At 56.3% G+C, this 16,227-nt stretch overlaps 1 protein-coding gene across 1 annotated transcript; it reads left to right on the plus strand.

Moving 5' to 3' along the window:
• Positions 1-10,000: 10,000 nt before the first annotated feature.
• On the plus strand, positions 10,001-13,247 carry LOC135192686 (immunoglobulin superfamily member 1-like). Its single transcript, XM_064175974.1, has 5 exons — positions 10,001-10,229; positions 10,399-10,701; positions 10,821-11,132; positions 11,818-11,922; positions 12,972-13,247. Exons 1-5 carry the CDS (start codon positions 10,076-10,078, stop codon positions 13,052-13,054), a joined length of 957 nt encoding a protein of 318 aa, XP_064032044.1. The 5' UTR covers positions 10,001-10,075; the 3' UTR covers positions 13,055-13,247.
• Positions 13,248-16,227: the final 2,980 nt, after the last annotated feature.

Consider the following 16,227-nt stretch of genomic DNA (forward strand, 5'->3'; position numbering starts at 1 on the left):
CCAAGAGGTTAAGAAGCAAAGTGGGTTAGGCCAGATGGAAGGTGAGGTTAGAGAGTAAGATGTTGCTCAGCCAGCAGCCCAAGCAGAGAGAGAGAAAAATGGTGAGAGTGTTCTCTAATGTTTTCATGTCTTGTTCAGCAAGACTCTGAGGGAAGCAGACATCACCCTTGTTTTCCTTTCACAGCCTGTGATCTAGTTCTTCTCACCAAAACATTCTACCCTGCTTCAAACCAGCACAGTGTGAGAAATACGTTTGGTCCAATCAGTTCATGGCAAGAGGCCACAGACAGGGAGGAAGGGGGGGTTTGAATGGAGCTGCACTCCTCCTTGCACAGCCATCACAAAAGCATGCACTTGGCTTCAGATAACAGCAATAAATAATTACAGTGTCACAGCATCACAGCATCACAGTATCACAGCATCACAGTGTCACAGCATCACAGTATCACAGCATCACAGTATCACAGTATCACAGCATCAGTGTCACAGTATCACAGTGTCACAGCATCACAGTGTCACAGCATCACAGCATCACAGTATCACAGTGTCACAGCATCACAGTATCACAGCATCACAGTATCACAGCATCACAGTGTCACAGTATCACAGTGTCACAGTATCACAGTATCACAGCATCACAGTATCACAGTATCACAGTGTCACAGCATCACAGTATCACAGTATCACAGTGTCACAGCATCACAGTATCACAGCATCACAGTATCACAGTATCACAGTATCACAGTGTCACAGTATCACAGTATCACAGTATCACAGTATCACAGTGTCACAGTATCACAGTATCACAGCATCACAGCATCACAGTATCACAGTATCACAGTGTCACAGTATCACAGTATCACAGCATCACAGCATCACAGTATCACAGTATCACAGTGTCACAGTATCACAGTATCACAGCATCACAGTATCACAGTATCACAGTGTCACAGCATCACAGTATCACAGTATCACAGTATCACAGCATCACAGTATCACAGCATCACAGTATCACAGTATCACAGTGTCACAGCATCACAGTATCACAGTATCACAGCATCACAGTATCACAGTATCACAGCATCACAGCATCACAGCATCACAGTATCACAGTATCACAGTGTCACAGTATCACAGTGTCACAGCATCACAGTATCACAGTGTCACAGTATCACATTATCACAGCATCACAGCATCACAGTATCACAGTGTCACAGTATCACAGTGTCACAGTATCACAGTGTCACAGCATCACAGTATCACAGTATCACAGTATCACAGTATCACAGTATCACAGCATCACAGCATCACAGCATCACAGTATCACAGTGTCACAGTGTCACAGTATCACAGCATCACAGCATCACAGCATCACAGTATCACAGTGTCACAGTGTCACAGTATCACAGTATCACAGCATCACAGCATCACAGCATCACAGCGTCACAGTATCACAGTATCACAGTGTCACAGTATCACAGTATCACAGTGTCACAGCATCACAGTGTCACAGTATCACAGTGTCACAGTGTCACCAAGGTTGGAAGAGACCTCACAGACCATCAAGTCCAACCCTTTAGCACAGAGCTCAAGGCCAGACCATGGCACCAAGTGCCACGTCCAGTCCTGCCTTGAACAGCTCCAGGGACGGCGACTCCACCACCTCCCCGGGCAGCCCATTCCAGTGTCCAATGACTCTCTCAGGGAAGAACTTTCTCCTCACCTCCAGCCTAAATCTCCCCTGGCACAGCCTGAGGCTGTGTCCTCTTGTTCTGGTGCTGGCCACCTGAGAGAAGAGAGCAACCTCCTCCTGGCCACAACCTCCCCTCAGGTAGTTGCAGACAGCAATGAGGTCACCCCTGAGCCTCCTCTTCTCCAGGCTAACCAATCCCAGCTCCCTCAGCCTCTCCTCGTAGGGCTGTGCTCAAGGCCTCTCCCCAGCCTCGTTGCCCTTCTCTGGACACGCTCAAGCATCTCAATGTCCCTCCTAAACTGGGGGGCCCAGAACTGAACACAGCACTCAAGGTGTGGTCTAACCAGTGCAGAGTACAGGGGCAGAATGACCTCCCTGCTCCTGCTGGCCACACCATTCCTGATGCAGGCCAGGATGCCACTGGCTCTCTTGGCCACCTGGGCACACTGCTAGAAACTAGAAAGATTGGTGGAGGAGGGAGGCAGGTGGAAGAGACAACCTTTGGCATGAGCAAACAGAGGACTAGTTTGGAGTTCACAGAAAGGACACTTGAGGCAGACTCCTTTCTTCATCACTGAAGACCACCAGAGGGACCACCAGATAAAAAGAGACATGCATGGAAGAGACTCCTCCCATTCTTGGAACTGATAAGCAAACCCCAACCTGTTCTTAGAATTAGCAATGAATCTGTAATAGAATGGGATATAAAAAGAGACTACTGCAAACCAAAGGTGTGTGTTAGGGCAGAGCAGAGCCCCCCCACGCACCCAGGCCTGGGCATTGCTTGGTTCCTGCAGCTCTATTAAAGCCTTACCTTGCATGAACACCAGTTTGTGCCTGATATTTATGACACTGCCATCCTCAGAGGGTTATCTGTCTCACAGCTGTGACACAGGAGCCTGGCCCAAAGTGTGTGTGTGCCATCCAGCCTCCCCAGCTCTTTATCCACACCCCTGTCCCTCAACAAGGATGCCAACTGCTTAGCTTCCTTCTGCTCTAAATCTATGGTTTGGGCTCCCCCATCCCAGCAGCTCAGGAGCCAGGCTAAAAGCGATTGCCCCTTGGCTCTGGCACACTCCTGCCATGTTTGCCTGATGTCCTTTCTGGGCATAGATGTGGTCACTGGAATCATAGGATCATAGAATCAAGCAGGCTGGAAGAGACCTCCAAGATCAGCCAGTCCAACCTATCCCCCAGCCCTAGGCAGTCAACCAGACCATGGCACTAAGTGCCTCAGCCAGGCTTGTCTTGAACACCTCCAGGCACGGCAACTTCACCACCTCCCTGGGCAGCCCATTCCAATGCCAATCACTCTCTCTGCCAACAACTTCCTCCTAACATCCAGCCTAGACCTCCCCTGGCACAACTTGAGGCTGTGTCCCCTTGTTCTGTTGCTGGTTGTCTGGGAGAAGAGACCAACCCCACCTGGCTACAGCCTCCCTTCAGGTAGTTGTAGACAGCAATGAGGTCACTCCTGAGCCTCCTCTTCTTCAGCCTAAACACTCCCAGCTCTCTCAGCCTCTCCTCGTAGGGTTTGTGCTCCAGGCCCCTCACCAGCCTTGTCACCCTTCTCTGGACACATTCCAGGTCCATGCTATACTTTGTTTTGTCTGCTGTGATCACTCTTGAAGGTCATTTCAACCCTCAGTACTTAACTCAGTGCTTTTCCCCTTTGTACACTCTGAACCCATGGCTCACATCCCAATATGTCAAGATCAAGCAACTGTCCAGCACTGAAGGTCCTACCATTTCCAACAGCTACAAACTTACAAACCCAGGTCCAAAACAACCATCCAAGCACTTGGATTATTAAACCTCCCAGAACATCCATTTTTAACTTCCAGATCTTCTCTGAAATAATTCTTTTCTACCTAGCCCCACATTGAGCCAAATTAATTGTCTCAGTTCTGAGTTAAATTTCCCAGAGACTCAAATACAGTTGATAGAACCAACAACAACTTACAGGATGCCCTCCCCTCTTCTCCCCTGCTCTGCTCCCCTGCCCTGCTCCCATGCTCTGCTCCCCTGCTTTGCTCCCCTGCTCTGCTCCCCTGCTCTGCTCCCATGCTCTGCTCCCCTGCTCTGCTTCCCTGCTCTGCTCTCCTGCTTTGCTCCCCTGCTCTGCTCCCCTGCTCTGCTTCCCTGCTCTGCTCCCCTGCTCTGCTCCCCTGCTCTGCTCTCCTGCTCTGCTCTCCTGCTCTGCTCCCCTGCTCTGCTCCCCTGCTCTGCTCCCCTGCCCTGCTCCCATGCTCTGCTCCCCTGCTCTGCTTCCCTGCTCTGCTGCCCTGCTCTGCTCCCCTGCTCTGCTCCCCTGCTTTGGTTCCCTGCTCTGCTCCCCTGCTCTGCTTCCTTGCTCTGCTCCCCTGCTCTGCTCCCTTGCTTTGCTCCCCTGCTCTGCTTCCCTGCTCTGCTCCCCTGCTCTGCTCCCTTGCTTTGCTCCCCTGCTCTGCTTCCCTGCTCTGCTCCTCTGCTCTGCTTTTGCTCCCCTGTCCTGTGAGTAAATGCTTCAAGGCCTCTTTGTGATCCTCCACTGCCTTCTGCCATGGAGCAGAGAGAGCTTGAGCCCAGCTGCTGGGCAAGCAGCACAGTGACCCCAGGCAGCGTACTGACCACAGAACCTTCTCTGCCAGAGCAGTTAATGTTTGTCTGCTTTGCAGGTTGTTGCCAGATCTGATGTTAGCCACAGAATGCTCCCATGGCTGTGTGAGACCCCAAATATTATTGAAGGTAGTGGTCAGGGCTGGCAGAGTTCTGAGTGTCACAATTAATAGGCAATATTAATGTTGGAAACTTTCCTCTGGCAGCAATTCATTTCCCCTTCCCAAGACATGGCTAAAAGGCAGCAGTGAGACAGGCATACAGAAGAGCTGCTGCAGCTGGAAGGGTCTAGCAATGCCCTTGAGACCTCTACAGACTCCTACAGCTCCTTGCAGGTCTAACCCAAAACCAGACCTTAACCCTTAGCCTAACCCTAAATCTAACCCGGAGCCTAACCTAAACTCTAACCCCAACACAAACCCTGACCCCCCCTACACACCTCTGTAGATCTCAGCAGACCTGAACAGATCTATGCAGACCTCTACAGACCCCTTCAGACCTGGACAGTCTACTCCAGACCCCAGCAGACTGCTGCAGACTCTTACAGACCACTCCAGACCCCTGCAGAGCCCTCCAGACTTCTACAGACCCCTGCAGAACCCTAAAGACCCCTAAAGACTTCTACATACACCTGCAGCCCCCTGCAAAGCTCTGCAGACCTCTACAGAGACCCCCAGATCCCTGCAGACCTCTACAGAAGGGCCCTGCACACATCTCAGACTCCTAGAGACCCTTGCAGACACCTCCAGATCCCAAGAGATTCCTTCAGAGCTCTGCAGATCCTTTCAAGCCCCTCCAGACACCTGCAGACCTCTTTAGACCCCTAGAGACCCTTGCAGAGCACTGCAGACCCCTACAGAGCTCTACAGACCCCTCTAAGACCTCTCCAGACACCTAGACCCCTGCAGATCTCTACAGACCCCTGCAGACGTTTACAGGACATTTGCAGACCCTTTGCAGACAGCTAAAGACCCCTCCAGACCCCTCCAGACCCCTCCAGGCCCCTCCAGACCCCTCCAGACCACTCCAGGCCCCTCCAGACTCCTACAGACCCTGGCAGACCTCAACAGACTTTTACAACCCTTCCTCCAGACCTCTACAGATCTATACAGAGCCCTGCACCCCCCTACAGACCCCTGCAGAATTCTAGAGCTCCCTGGAGACCACTGCAGACCCTGTCAGAACCCTGCAGACCCCTACCCACCCCTACAGACCTCAAGACATCCCTACAGGCCCAAACAGATCACTGCAGGCATCTACAGATGCAAATATGCAGACCCCTGCAGATGCAGACCCCTAAAGACTTCTACAGACCTCTAAAGACCCTTACAGACCTCTACAGACCCCTGCAGAACCCTAAAGACTCCTAAAGACTTCTACAGACCCCTGCAGACCCCTACAGACCCTTGCAGACCCCTGCAGAACCTTACAAATGCTGCAGACCCCTACAGACCCTTGCAGAGCCCTAAAGACTCCTAAAGACTTCTACAGACCCTTACAGACCCTTACAGACCCCTGCAGACCCCTACAGACCCCTGCAGACCCTTACAGACCCCTACAGACCCCTGCAGACCCCTACAGACCCTTACAGAGCCCTAAAGACTCCTACAGACCCCTGCAGACCCCTACAGACCCTTACAGAGCCCTACAGAGCTCTAAAGACCCCTGCAGACCCTTACAGAGCCCTACAGAGCTCTAAAGACTCCTGCAGACCCCTACAGAGCTCTAAAGACTCCTAAAGACTTCTGCAGACCCCTACAGACCCCTACAGAGCTCTAAAGACTCCTAAAGACTTCTACAGACCCCTGCAGACCTTTGCAGAGCCCTAAAGACTTCTACAGACCCCTGCAGAGCCCTAAACACTCCTAAAGACTTCTACAGACCCCTGCAGACCCCTCCAGACCCCTGCAGAAACCTGCAGACCCCTCCAGACCTCTACAGACTCCTGCAGACCCCTGCAGAACCTTACAAATGCTGCAGACCCTTACAGACCCTTACAGAGCCCTAAAGACTCCTAAAGACTTCTACAGACCCCTACAGACCCCTCCAGACCTCTACAGACTCCTGCAGACCCCTGCAGACTCAGCTCCCTGCAGACCTCTGCTTCATTTTTAGGCTCCCAACTCCCATCCCTCTCCCCCCCCCTTCCAGTTTACCAAATTTTGATGAATTTCCCTGAACCCCCTCCCCCAGCAGCAGAGTTTTGAGTCACTCAGGGGAAGTTTTGTCGGTTCCTCAAGAACTGGGAAGTGAAACCAGTCTGGGAGTGGATCCTGGCCTCAAGTGTCAGGAGATGCCCCCAAGGGAAGGCTCATTTCTGCTCCTCGAGGCTGGGCCAAGCTCTTCTTGGCCACTCTAAGGACCTCAGCAGTGAGATGGAAGCCACCACAGCGACCACCAGCACAGCTTCTTCTCTGGGATGGGTTGAGCCACCAAGCCCAGGTCTCTCCAAAACAGATTTGGAAGCCCAACCACATCCTGGAGGCTCCAGAAAGACCTCAGCTGCCCTTTTTTACCCTCTCCTCTGGAGCTTCAAAGAACCTGAACTAACTCAAGCTGGTTTCCTCCTCCAATCCAAGGTGTCCAAACTTGTCCCATCCTGCAGGTCAGGGACAACCTCCCCAAAACTGCTGCCTACAGCTACCTGAAGGGAGGTTGTGGCCAGCTGGGGTTGGGCTCTTCTGCCAGGCACTGAAGGACAGAACAAGGGGGCAGAGTCTCAAGTTGTGCCAGGGCTGGTTCAGGCTGGAGGATAGAATCAGAATCAAGCAGGCTGGCAGAGAGCTCCAGGCTCAGCCATGCCAACCTCTCCCCCAGCCCTGCCCAACCAACCAGACCATGGCACTCAGTGCCCCCAGCCAGCCTTGGCTTCAGCACCCCCAGCCATGGGCACTGCACCACCTCCCTGGGCAGCCCATGCCAGTGCCAATCACTCTCTCTGCCAGCAGCTTCCTCCTCACACCCAGCCTGAGCCTGCCCTGCCACAGCTTCAGCCTCTGTGCCCTGCTTCTGGCCCTGCCTGCCTGGCATCAGAGCCCAACCCCAGCTGGCCACAACCTCCCTGCAGGCAGCTGCAGGCAGCAATCAGCTCTGCCCTCAGCCTGCTCTGTGCCAGGCTGCACCCCCCCAGCTCCCTCAGCCTCTCCTCACAGGGCTGTGCCCCAGGCCCCTCCCCAGCCTTGCTGCCCTGCTCTGGGCACCTTCCAGCACCTCAACATCTCTCTGCAATGCAGGAGCCCAGAGCTGGGCACAGCACTCAAGGAAGTTGTGCCCAGAGAGAGTGATTGGCATTGGAATGGGCTGCCCAGGGAGGTGGTGGAGTGGCTGTGCCTGGAGGTGCTGAAGCCAAGCCTGGCTGGGCACTGAGTGCCATGGGCTGGGTGATTGGCCAGGGCTGGGTGCCAGGCTGGGCTGGGTGAGCTTGGAGCTCTCTGCCAACCTGCTCAATTCTGTGGTTCTAAGCAAGTGAGGGAACTCTGAGGGGCTCTTGGCTGTCTTTTTGGGAGGGTTGCTCCCAGAGCTGCCTGCCAATGGCTGAAGGGATCCTGCAGGAAGGCTGCAGAGAGGCTTCTCATGAGGGTGTCCAGGGACAGGCCAAGGGCAATGGTTTGCAGCTGAGAGCAGAGTTAGAGTGGAGCTGAGGAAGGTTCTTCAGTATGAGGGTGGTGAGAGCCTGGCACAGGCTGCCCAGGAAAGCTGTGGCTGCCTCCTGCCTGGGGCTGTTCAAGGCCAGGGTGGATGAAGCCCTGAGCAGCTGAGCCTGGCTCAGAGGTGTCCCTGCCCTCGGTGGGGAGGTTGGAGCAGATGAGCTCTGAGCTCCCTTCCAACCTGAGCCATTCTGTGACACTCCCCCCAGAGCCACCACAGGGACCCTTGGGTTGGCCATGGCCGTGGAGATGTTGCCATCTGCCCTTGTTTTGAGGTCATTCTCCTCCTTCTGGGGCTGCTTCTCCTCTTTTACTTGGGGGGGTGGGGGGGGGATGGTGCCATAGCTACCAGGACCTCATGTGATGGGCAGGGCCAGCAGGAAGGGGAAGGAGAAGGAGAAGGAGAAGGAGATGTTCTCCAGGCAGGAGGAGGAGAACACCACTCACAATGGGGTCCCTGGACCTTGTCCTGCTGCTGGGTGAGTCGTTGTCGTCCTCCTCCTCTTCCTCCCCATCCTCCTCCTCCTCCTCCTCCTCCTCCTCCTCCTCCTCCTCCTCCTCCTCCTCCTCCTCCTCCTCCTCCTCCTCTGCACCATCCTGCTCAGGTTTCCCAATTCCTCTGTCTTTCAACTCATTTGGGAGCCTGTTGCGGCCACCTCCTCCTCCCTCCTCCTCCTCCTCCTCCTCCTCCTCCTCCTCCTCCTCCTCCCTCCTCCAGCCTTCTCCACCCATTTCTCCAACTCCTTCTTCCCTGCAGAACTTTTTCCCCTCCAGATATTCATTTTTACCCCTAAAATTTAGTTTTTCCCCCATTTGCTTCCCCATTTCCTCACTTTCCTTCCCTTTATTTCCTCTTTCCCCCCATTTCTTTCCTTTCCCCCCCCATTTCTCTCCCACTCTCCCCATTTCTAGGCTTCCCCTCCCCATTTCTTTACTTTCCCCTCAATTCCCTCCCTTTTCCTCCTGTTTCTTTCCTATTTTCCCAATATCCTGAATATTTCCTCCCATTTCTTTGCTTTTCCTCTCATTTTGTTTCTATTTTCCTCCACTTCTTCACTTTTTGCCTCATTTCTGCATTCCCCTCCCACATTTATTTCCTCTTTCCCCCAATTTCCAGCCCCCAGTTTAGCCCCTCCCATACTTGTGGCTGCTCAGAAGGCAGCAAATGACCATTTTGAGGTTCTTCTCACCCAAACTGGTGGCTTCTGGGGGACAAAAGTGGACATTTGGAGAAGACTTTTCCCCAGCAATGGTCATTTGGGGATTCTTCTCTCCAAAAAATGGTCATTTTGAGGCATCTTTTGATCAAAAATGGCCATTTTAGGAGGTCTTCTGACCCAAAATGGTCATTTTGAGGCATCTTTTGATCAAAAATGGCCATTTTAGGAGGTCTTCTGACCCAAAATGGTCATTTTGAGGCATCTTTTGATCAAAAATGGCCATTTTAGGAGGTCTTCTGACCCAAAATGGTCATTTTGAGGGATCTTCTGAGCAAAAATGACCATTTTGAGGTTCTTCAGACCAAGAATGGCAGTTTTGAGGCTCTTCTGTCCCCACGTGCCAGGTTCTGGGTGTTCTTCTCACATCTTGGCCCTCTGACTCCCCCTCTCTCTTCCAGCCTCTCTGCAGCTTCTCCTCCCAGAAGCTTCACCTGAAGGTAACCAACCACACAGCTCCACCCCTCCTTGGACCTTCCCTAGCCCCAACCCCACCTTGGTTTGACCCCCAAAAACCCCTAACCAGGTCCCACCTTCAGCCACCCGACCCCAGCAGGGCAGAAGCTTTAGAGTGGACATCCCACTTGGGCTGGGGGGTGCTGGGACCCCACCAAACCTCCTCTGGCCACCAAGTCTGAGGGCAGCCAAGTGGGGTTTGGGCCATCCTGGTCCCACCTCACCTCCAAGGCCACCCCCAAAGACCAAGTCCAAGGGCAAACAGGTGGGGATTGGGTCCAACCCTGGTGGTCTCTGGTGACTCAGCACCTTCTCCTCCAGATCTTCCTCCTCCTCCTACCATCACAGTGACACCACTCAAGACCCAGTACCTCCTTGGTGACATCATCTCCATCCAATGCTCTGCTCCATGGACCACAGAGAGGCTCCAGGGCTTTCAGTTCTCAGGTAGCAGAGGTTGGGCAATGGAGGTGAGGACCTCCAAGAGATCCTACGTCCACGTCTATAACATCACAGGGCCCAGGGATGGTGGGACCCAAACTTGCTGCTACATCATCAAGAGGCCTGGAGGTCCTCTCTGCTCCCAGGAGAGCAAAGCCATCATCATCAGCGTCAAAGGTGGGGCAGATGTGGCCACCACACACCTTGGCTTCTGCTCTCCACCACCAACCACCTGCAGACACTTCCCTGCAGGCTCCAAAATGGGGCTTGAGAAGGTCAGAAATGGTCATTTTGGGGTTCTTCAGACCAGAATTGGTCATTTTGGGTCTTTGCTTCTCCCCTCCAGACCATCCACCTCAGCCCACCTTGACCCTGAAGCCTTCGTCTGGTCTCACCATTGAAGGTCAACCTCTGCTCTTCTCCTGCACTGCTCCAGAAGGCATCCAGGAGTCCAGGTTCTACCTCTACAAGGAGAACCTCAAGGTCCTGGAGGGCATCAACATCACCAGAGAGGCCACCACAGCTCAGTTCCTGGTGGTAGAGGCCAAGCAGAGCCACACTGGGAACTTCTCCTGTGGCTACGAGGAGCTGACCCAGGACCGCTGGATCCCCTCCTACCCCAGCCAGGCCCTGGAGGTCCTCATCGAAGGTGCCAGTGGGGTCCTGATGGCCAAGGTGGTTGAGAAGAAGCCAAGGCCACCTCACTTGGGCCTTGATGGCCAAGATGGTCCTCCTGAAGGTCTTTTCCTCTGTCATGTTCTTCCTCAGAACCTGCTCCTCCTCCCTCCTTGGACGTGGACCCTGCGGTGGGGGTGGTGGACGAGGACCATCCCCTGCAGCTCACCTGCAGAGCCTCCAGAGATGCCTTCAGGCCACGGTTCCACTTCTACAGGAACGGCCTGGAGCTGCCACCAGGCCAAGGCAGCTTCAAGATCCAGGAGCTGAGGAGCAGCTCCCACCTGCTGGTCTCCAGGACCTCCAGGAGCTTCAGTGGCAACTTCAGCTGTGGGATGGAGGAGGATGTGGAGGGGACCTGGGTGGTGGCACCTCGGAGTAGAGCTGTGGGGGTCACCATCAGAGGTAGGTCCAGCTTGGAGGCAACAGCTTTGGTCTTCTCCTGATGGTCTTCTGGCCATGGCTTCTTTGACCTTCTCCTGGTCTTGTCCTGGTCACAGCTTTGGTCTGCTCCTGATCTTCTTCTGCTTGTGACCTCTTTGACCTCCTCCTGATCTTCTCCTGCTCATGACCTCTTTGGTCTTCTCCTGATCTTCTGCTCATGACCTCTTTGACCTCCTCCTGATCTTCTCCTGTTCATGACCTCTTTGACCTCCTCCTGATCTTCTCCTGCTCATGACCTCATTGACCTCCTCCTGATCTTCTCCTGCTCTTGGCTCTGACATCCTGACCTCTTCTCTGACCTTTTCATCACCTCCTTAGACCTTCTCATGGCCTCCTCCTGACCATGGCTTTGACCCTCTCCTGACCATGCCTTGGACCTTCTCCTGACCCTTTCCTGCCCATGACTTTGATGTCCTCCTGACCTTCTCCTCTCCACCTGGTGTCCCCTCAGCCCCCTCCCCTCTTAACCTACCTTGCTCTTGGACCCTGCCATGGGTCACCTCCTGGAGGACCTTTGTGGTGCTCTTGAGGTGGTCACCACTCAAGGTGAGGTCCTCAAGCACCCAACCAAGGTCATGAAGGCCTTGAGGACCTTCAGGCTGCTTTTGAGGTGGCTCCTGAGGACCTTGGTGGTCTCCATCTGCAGCAGCTCCACCTCAGCTTCTCCCATTGGTGGCTGGAGGCCTCTCTGGCATCATTGTCCTGCTCCTCGGCTTCCTATTGGCTGCTTGGCTCTGGAGGAGGCGGAGAGGTGAGTGAGACACAGCCAATGGGAGAAGAGCATCAAGGGGTGGGGATAGGAATGAAGCTGGTGGGGGCTGGGAGGAGAAGACACCAAGGTGAGGACCAAGCCTCAGCCACTTCCTGGCCATGTTGGGGTGGTGGCCCAAGAGGACCTTCTGAGGTCACCTCAGCTCCATGAGGACTTCCTGTGGCTGCCACAGATCCGTGAGGAGCCCCCCAGAGGCCACCAGCACCTTCCAGAGGACCTCCTGTGGCCACTTCAGCTCCATGAAGACCTTCTGGGGCCATTACCTCTTGAGGACCTCTCATGGGCACCCATATCACTATGAGGATCTCCCATGGGCCTCCATATCCCTATGAGGACCTCCCATGGGCCTCCATATCCCTATAAGGACCTCTCATAGGCATCCATATCCCTATGAGGACCTCCCATGGACCTCCATATCCCTGTGAGGACTTCTCATGGGCATCCATATCCCTGTGAGGACCTTCCATGGGCCTCCATATCCCTATGAGGACCTCCCATGGGCCTCCATATCCCTGTGAGGACCTCCCATGGGCCTTCATATCCCTATGAGGACCTCCCATGGGCCTCCATATCCCTGTGAAGACCTTCCATGGGCCTCCATATCTCTGTGAGGACCTCACATGGGCCTCCATATCCCTGTGAGGACCTCCCATGGACCTCCATATCTCTGTGAGGACCTCTCATGGGCATCCATATCCCTGTGAGGACCTCCCATGGGCCTCCACATCCCTACGAGGACCTCCCATGGGCCTCCATATCCCTATAAGGACCTCTCATGGGCCTCCATATCTCTGTGAGGACCTTCCATGGGCCTCCATATCCCTATGAGGACCTCCCATGGGCATCCATATCCCTATGAGGACCTTCCATGGGCCTCCATATCCCTGTGACGACCTCCCGTAGGCTTCCATATCTCTGTGAGGACCTCCAGTGGCCACCACCTGCAGAGGCCCAGAGATGGGGGAGGGGGAGATCATTGAGCTCCTCCCATGAGCCTCTGAGGCTGATGGGGAAACCTCTTGGCCCAGGAAGTGTCCACTGGGATGACCTTCAGGACAAGGAGGACCCAAGCTCATATCCCATGGTCAGAGTCACCCAGGGGGGACCCTGAAGAGGACCTTGAAGGGGACCCTGAAGGTCTCCTGGCAGATGACCTCCATGGAGGTGCCTTTGAGGAAGACCTTGGGAGTGGACCCCAAACTGACCTCCAAGGAGACCTCCAAAGTGGCCTCAAAGATGACTCCAGAAAATGCCTCCCAGTTCCTGCCCCTCCCAACGGCTCCAACTGATCACTAAAACCTTCTCCTGCTCAGCCACAGCTCAAGATGGCTGCGGTGGGGTGGGGCTGAGGGAACCTCCCAGTAACTCCCCAGTGCCTCCCAGTAACCCCCCAGTGCCTCCCAGTAATCCCACAGTGCCTCCCAGTAACCCCCCAGTGCCTCCCAGTAACCTCCCAGTGCCTCCCAGTAACCCCCCAGTGCCTCCCAGTAACCTCCCAGTGCCTCCCAGTAACCCCCCAGTGCCTCCCAATAACCTCCCAGTGCCTCCCAGTCTCCCACAGCGCCTCCCAGTCTCCTCCAGTGCCTCCCAGTAGCCTCCCCATGCCTGCTGGTGGCCCCTCCCTGCCTCCCAGCATAGCCCAGGAGCCTCCCAGCCCCTCCCCAGCTGCTCTCTGTGCTCAGCCCTCAGGGGCAGCTTCAGCAGCAGCTCCTGGCTGCAGCAGCTGGGGGGGACCCCAAAACGTCACCCCCAGGGACTCCTTCAGGGATCCCCCAAATTGACCCCCCCAAGGACCCCCAAATGTGGGGCAGGGACCCCCAAAGTGACCCCCAGGGACTCCTTCAGGGACCCCCAAAGTGCCCTCCCAGGGACTCCTTCAGGGACCCCCCAAATTGACCCCCTCAAGGACCCCCAAATGTGGGGCAGGGACCCCCAAAGTGACCCCCAGGGACTCCTTCAGTGACCCCCCCCAGGGACTCCCACATGTGGGGCAGGAAAGCCTCCAGGGACCCCAAAGGGACCCCTAACCCCCCCCCCAAGTCCCACCCAGTTCCTCCCAGGCCGTCCCAGTGCCCCCTAAGCCCATTCCAGTGCCTCCCAGTCTCTCCCAGTCCCTCCTCAGCCCCTCCCAGTGTCCCCTGACCCCATCCCAGTGTCCCCAGACCTCTTCCCAGTTCCTTCCCAGTCCTTTCCCAGTCCCCCCCAGTCCTCCTCACTCACCCCAAGCTTGGCCAGCAGCCAGCCCCAGCCCCCAGCCCCATGTTGGTACTGGGAACGCTGGGAGGCAGCGGGAGAGGGGCCTGGGGCTGCCAGTCTGGGCCCTGGGCTCCCAGTTTGGGGCTCCCAGTAGCTTACTGGGAGGTGCTGGGGGACAAAGAGGATCCCCCTGGCCACTTGCTCCAGTCAGGGATGTTGGTGCCTGGGGGGAGGGGGAACAGGGAGGGTCAGGGGGCAACTGGGAGGGGACTGGGGGCTACTGGGAGCAACTGAGAGGGTCAGAAGGGAACTGGCAGGGACTGGGAGGGGATGTGGCAGAACTGGGGACAAGCAGGAGGGGACTGGGGGCAACAGAGAGGTGAAAGGCTGAACTGGGCTGAACTGGGAGGGTGAAAAGCTGAACTGGGCTGAACTGGGAGGGAGGAAGAGCTGAACTGGGAGGGTGAAAAGCTGAACTGGGAGGGTGAAAAGCTGAACTGGGCTGAACTGGGCGGGTGGAAGGGTCAGCCAGGATCAACTGGGAGGGGCAGAGGGGGAAGTGGAGAGGTACTGGGGTGAGCTGGGAGGGGCAGGGAGACGACAGAGGATCAGGGTGAGGGCAGCTGGAGGCTGCTGGGGAGGAACTGGGCACAACTGGGAGGCCACTGGGGTCGGTTGGGAGGGGCCGAAGAGGTCACCTCGGGGTCAGCTGAGTGCTGCTGGCGCTGCCAGGGGGAGGCTGTGGGGCAGGAGCCGAGAGAGGCTCAGAGCCACAGCTGGGGGCAGGGACTGAGACCTGTGGGGCTGGGACCTGCCCCTGGGGGCTGCAGCCTCTGGGGGGCGCTAAAGCCAACCTGTGGGGCTGGAGCCTGCCCCTGGGGCTGGGACCACATCTGTGGGGCAGGAGCCACAGAGAGGCCTCAGAGGCAGCTCCTGAGGGGCAGCAGCCTGCACCGGAAGTGGTTGCTGTGTGCACCGGCAGTGAGTGTGGCCTGCACTGGCAGTGAGTGTGGCCTGCACTGGCAGTGAGTGTGGCCTGCACCGGCAGTGAGTGTGGCCTGCACCGGCAGTGAGTGTGGCCTGCAGCAGCAGTGAGTGTGGCCTGCACTGGCAGTGAGTGTGGCCTGCACTGGCAGTGAGTGTGGCCTGCAGCAGCAGTGAGTGTGGCCTGCACCAGCAGTGAGTGTGGCCTGCACTGGCAGTGAGTGTGGCCTGCAGCAGCAGTGAGTGTGGCCTGCACCGGTAGTGAGTGTGGCCTGCACTGGCAGTGAGTGTGGCCTGCAGCAGCAGTGAGTGTGGCCTGCACTGGCAGTGAGTGTGGCCTGCAGCAGCAGTGAGTGTGGCCTGCAGCAGCAGTGAGTGTGGCCTGCACTGGCAGTGAGTGTGGCCTGCACTGGCAGTGAGTGTGGCCTGCAGCAGCAGTGAGTGTGGCCTGCAGCAGCAGTGAGTGTGGCCTGCACTGGCAGTGAGTGTGGCCTGCAGCAGCAGTGAGTGTGGCCTGCACCGGCAGTGAGTGTGGCCTGCCCCGGCAGTGAGTGTGGCCTGCACTGGCAGTGAGTGTGGCCTGCAGCAGCAGTGAGTGTGGCCTGCAGCAGCAGTGAGTGTGGCCTGCAGCAGCAGTGAGTGTGGCCTGCACCGGCAGTGAGTGTGGCCTGCACCGGCAGTGAGTGTGGCCTGCACCTGCAGTGAGTGTGGCCTGCAGCAGCAGTGAGCGTGGCCTGCACTGGCAGTGAGTGTGGCCTGCACCGGTAGTGAGTGTGGCCTGCACCTGCAGTGAGTGTGGCCTGCAGCAGCAGTGAGCGTGGCCTGCACTGGCAGTGAGTGTGGCCTGCACCGGTAGTGAGTGTGGCCTGCACCGGCAGTGAGTGTGGCCTGCACTGGCAGTGAGCGTGGCCTGCACCGGCAGTGAGCGTGGCCTGCACTGGCAGTGAGTGTGGCCTGCCCCGGCAGTGAGTGTGGCCTGCAGCAGCAGTGAGTGTGGCCTGCAGCAGCAGTGAGTGTGGCCTGCAGCAGCAGTGAGTGTGGCCTGCACTGGCAGTGAGTGTGGCCTGCACTGGCAGTGAGTGTGGCCTGCACCGGTAGTGAGTG

Source organism: Pogoniulus pusillus, chromosome 43 (assembly GCF_015220805.1).
Source record: "Pogoniulus pusillus isolate bPogPus1 chromosome 43, bPogPus1.pri, whole genome shotgun sequence".
Taxonomy (NCBI): Eukaryota; Metazoa; Chordata; class Aves; order Piciformes; family Lybiidae; genus Pogoniulus; species Pogoniulus pusillus.

Excerpts from the sequence above, each read along its gene's own strand:
- LOC135192686 (XM_064175974.1), top strand. The coding sequence starts at position 10,076 with ATGGAGGTGAGGACCTCCAAGAGATCCTACGTCCACGTCTATAACATC. Across the intron at positions 11,133-11,817 it reads TGTGGGGGTCACCATCAGAG|CAGCTCCACCTCAGCTTCTC; the intron begins GTAGGTCCAGCT and ends CTCCATCTGCAG. Across the intron at positions 11,923-12,971 it reads GCTCTGGAGGAGGCGGAGAG|GAAGTGTCCACTGGGATGAC; the intron begins GTGAGTGAGACA and ends CTCTTGGCCCAG.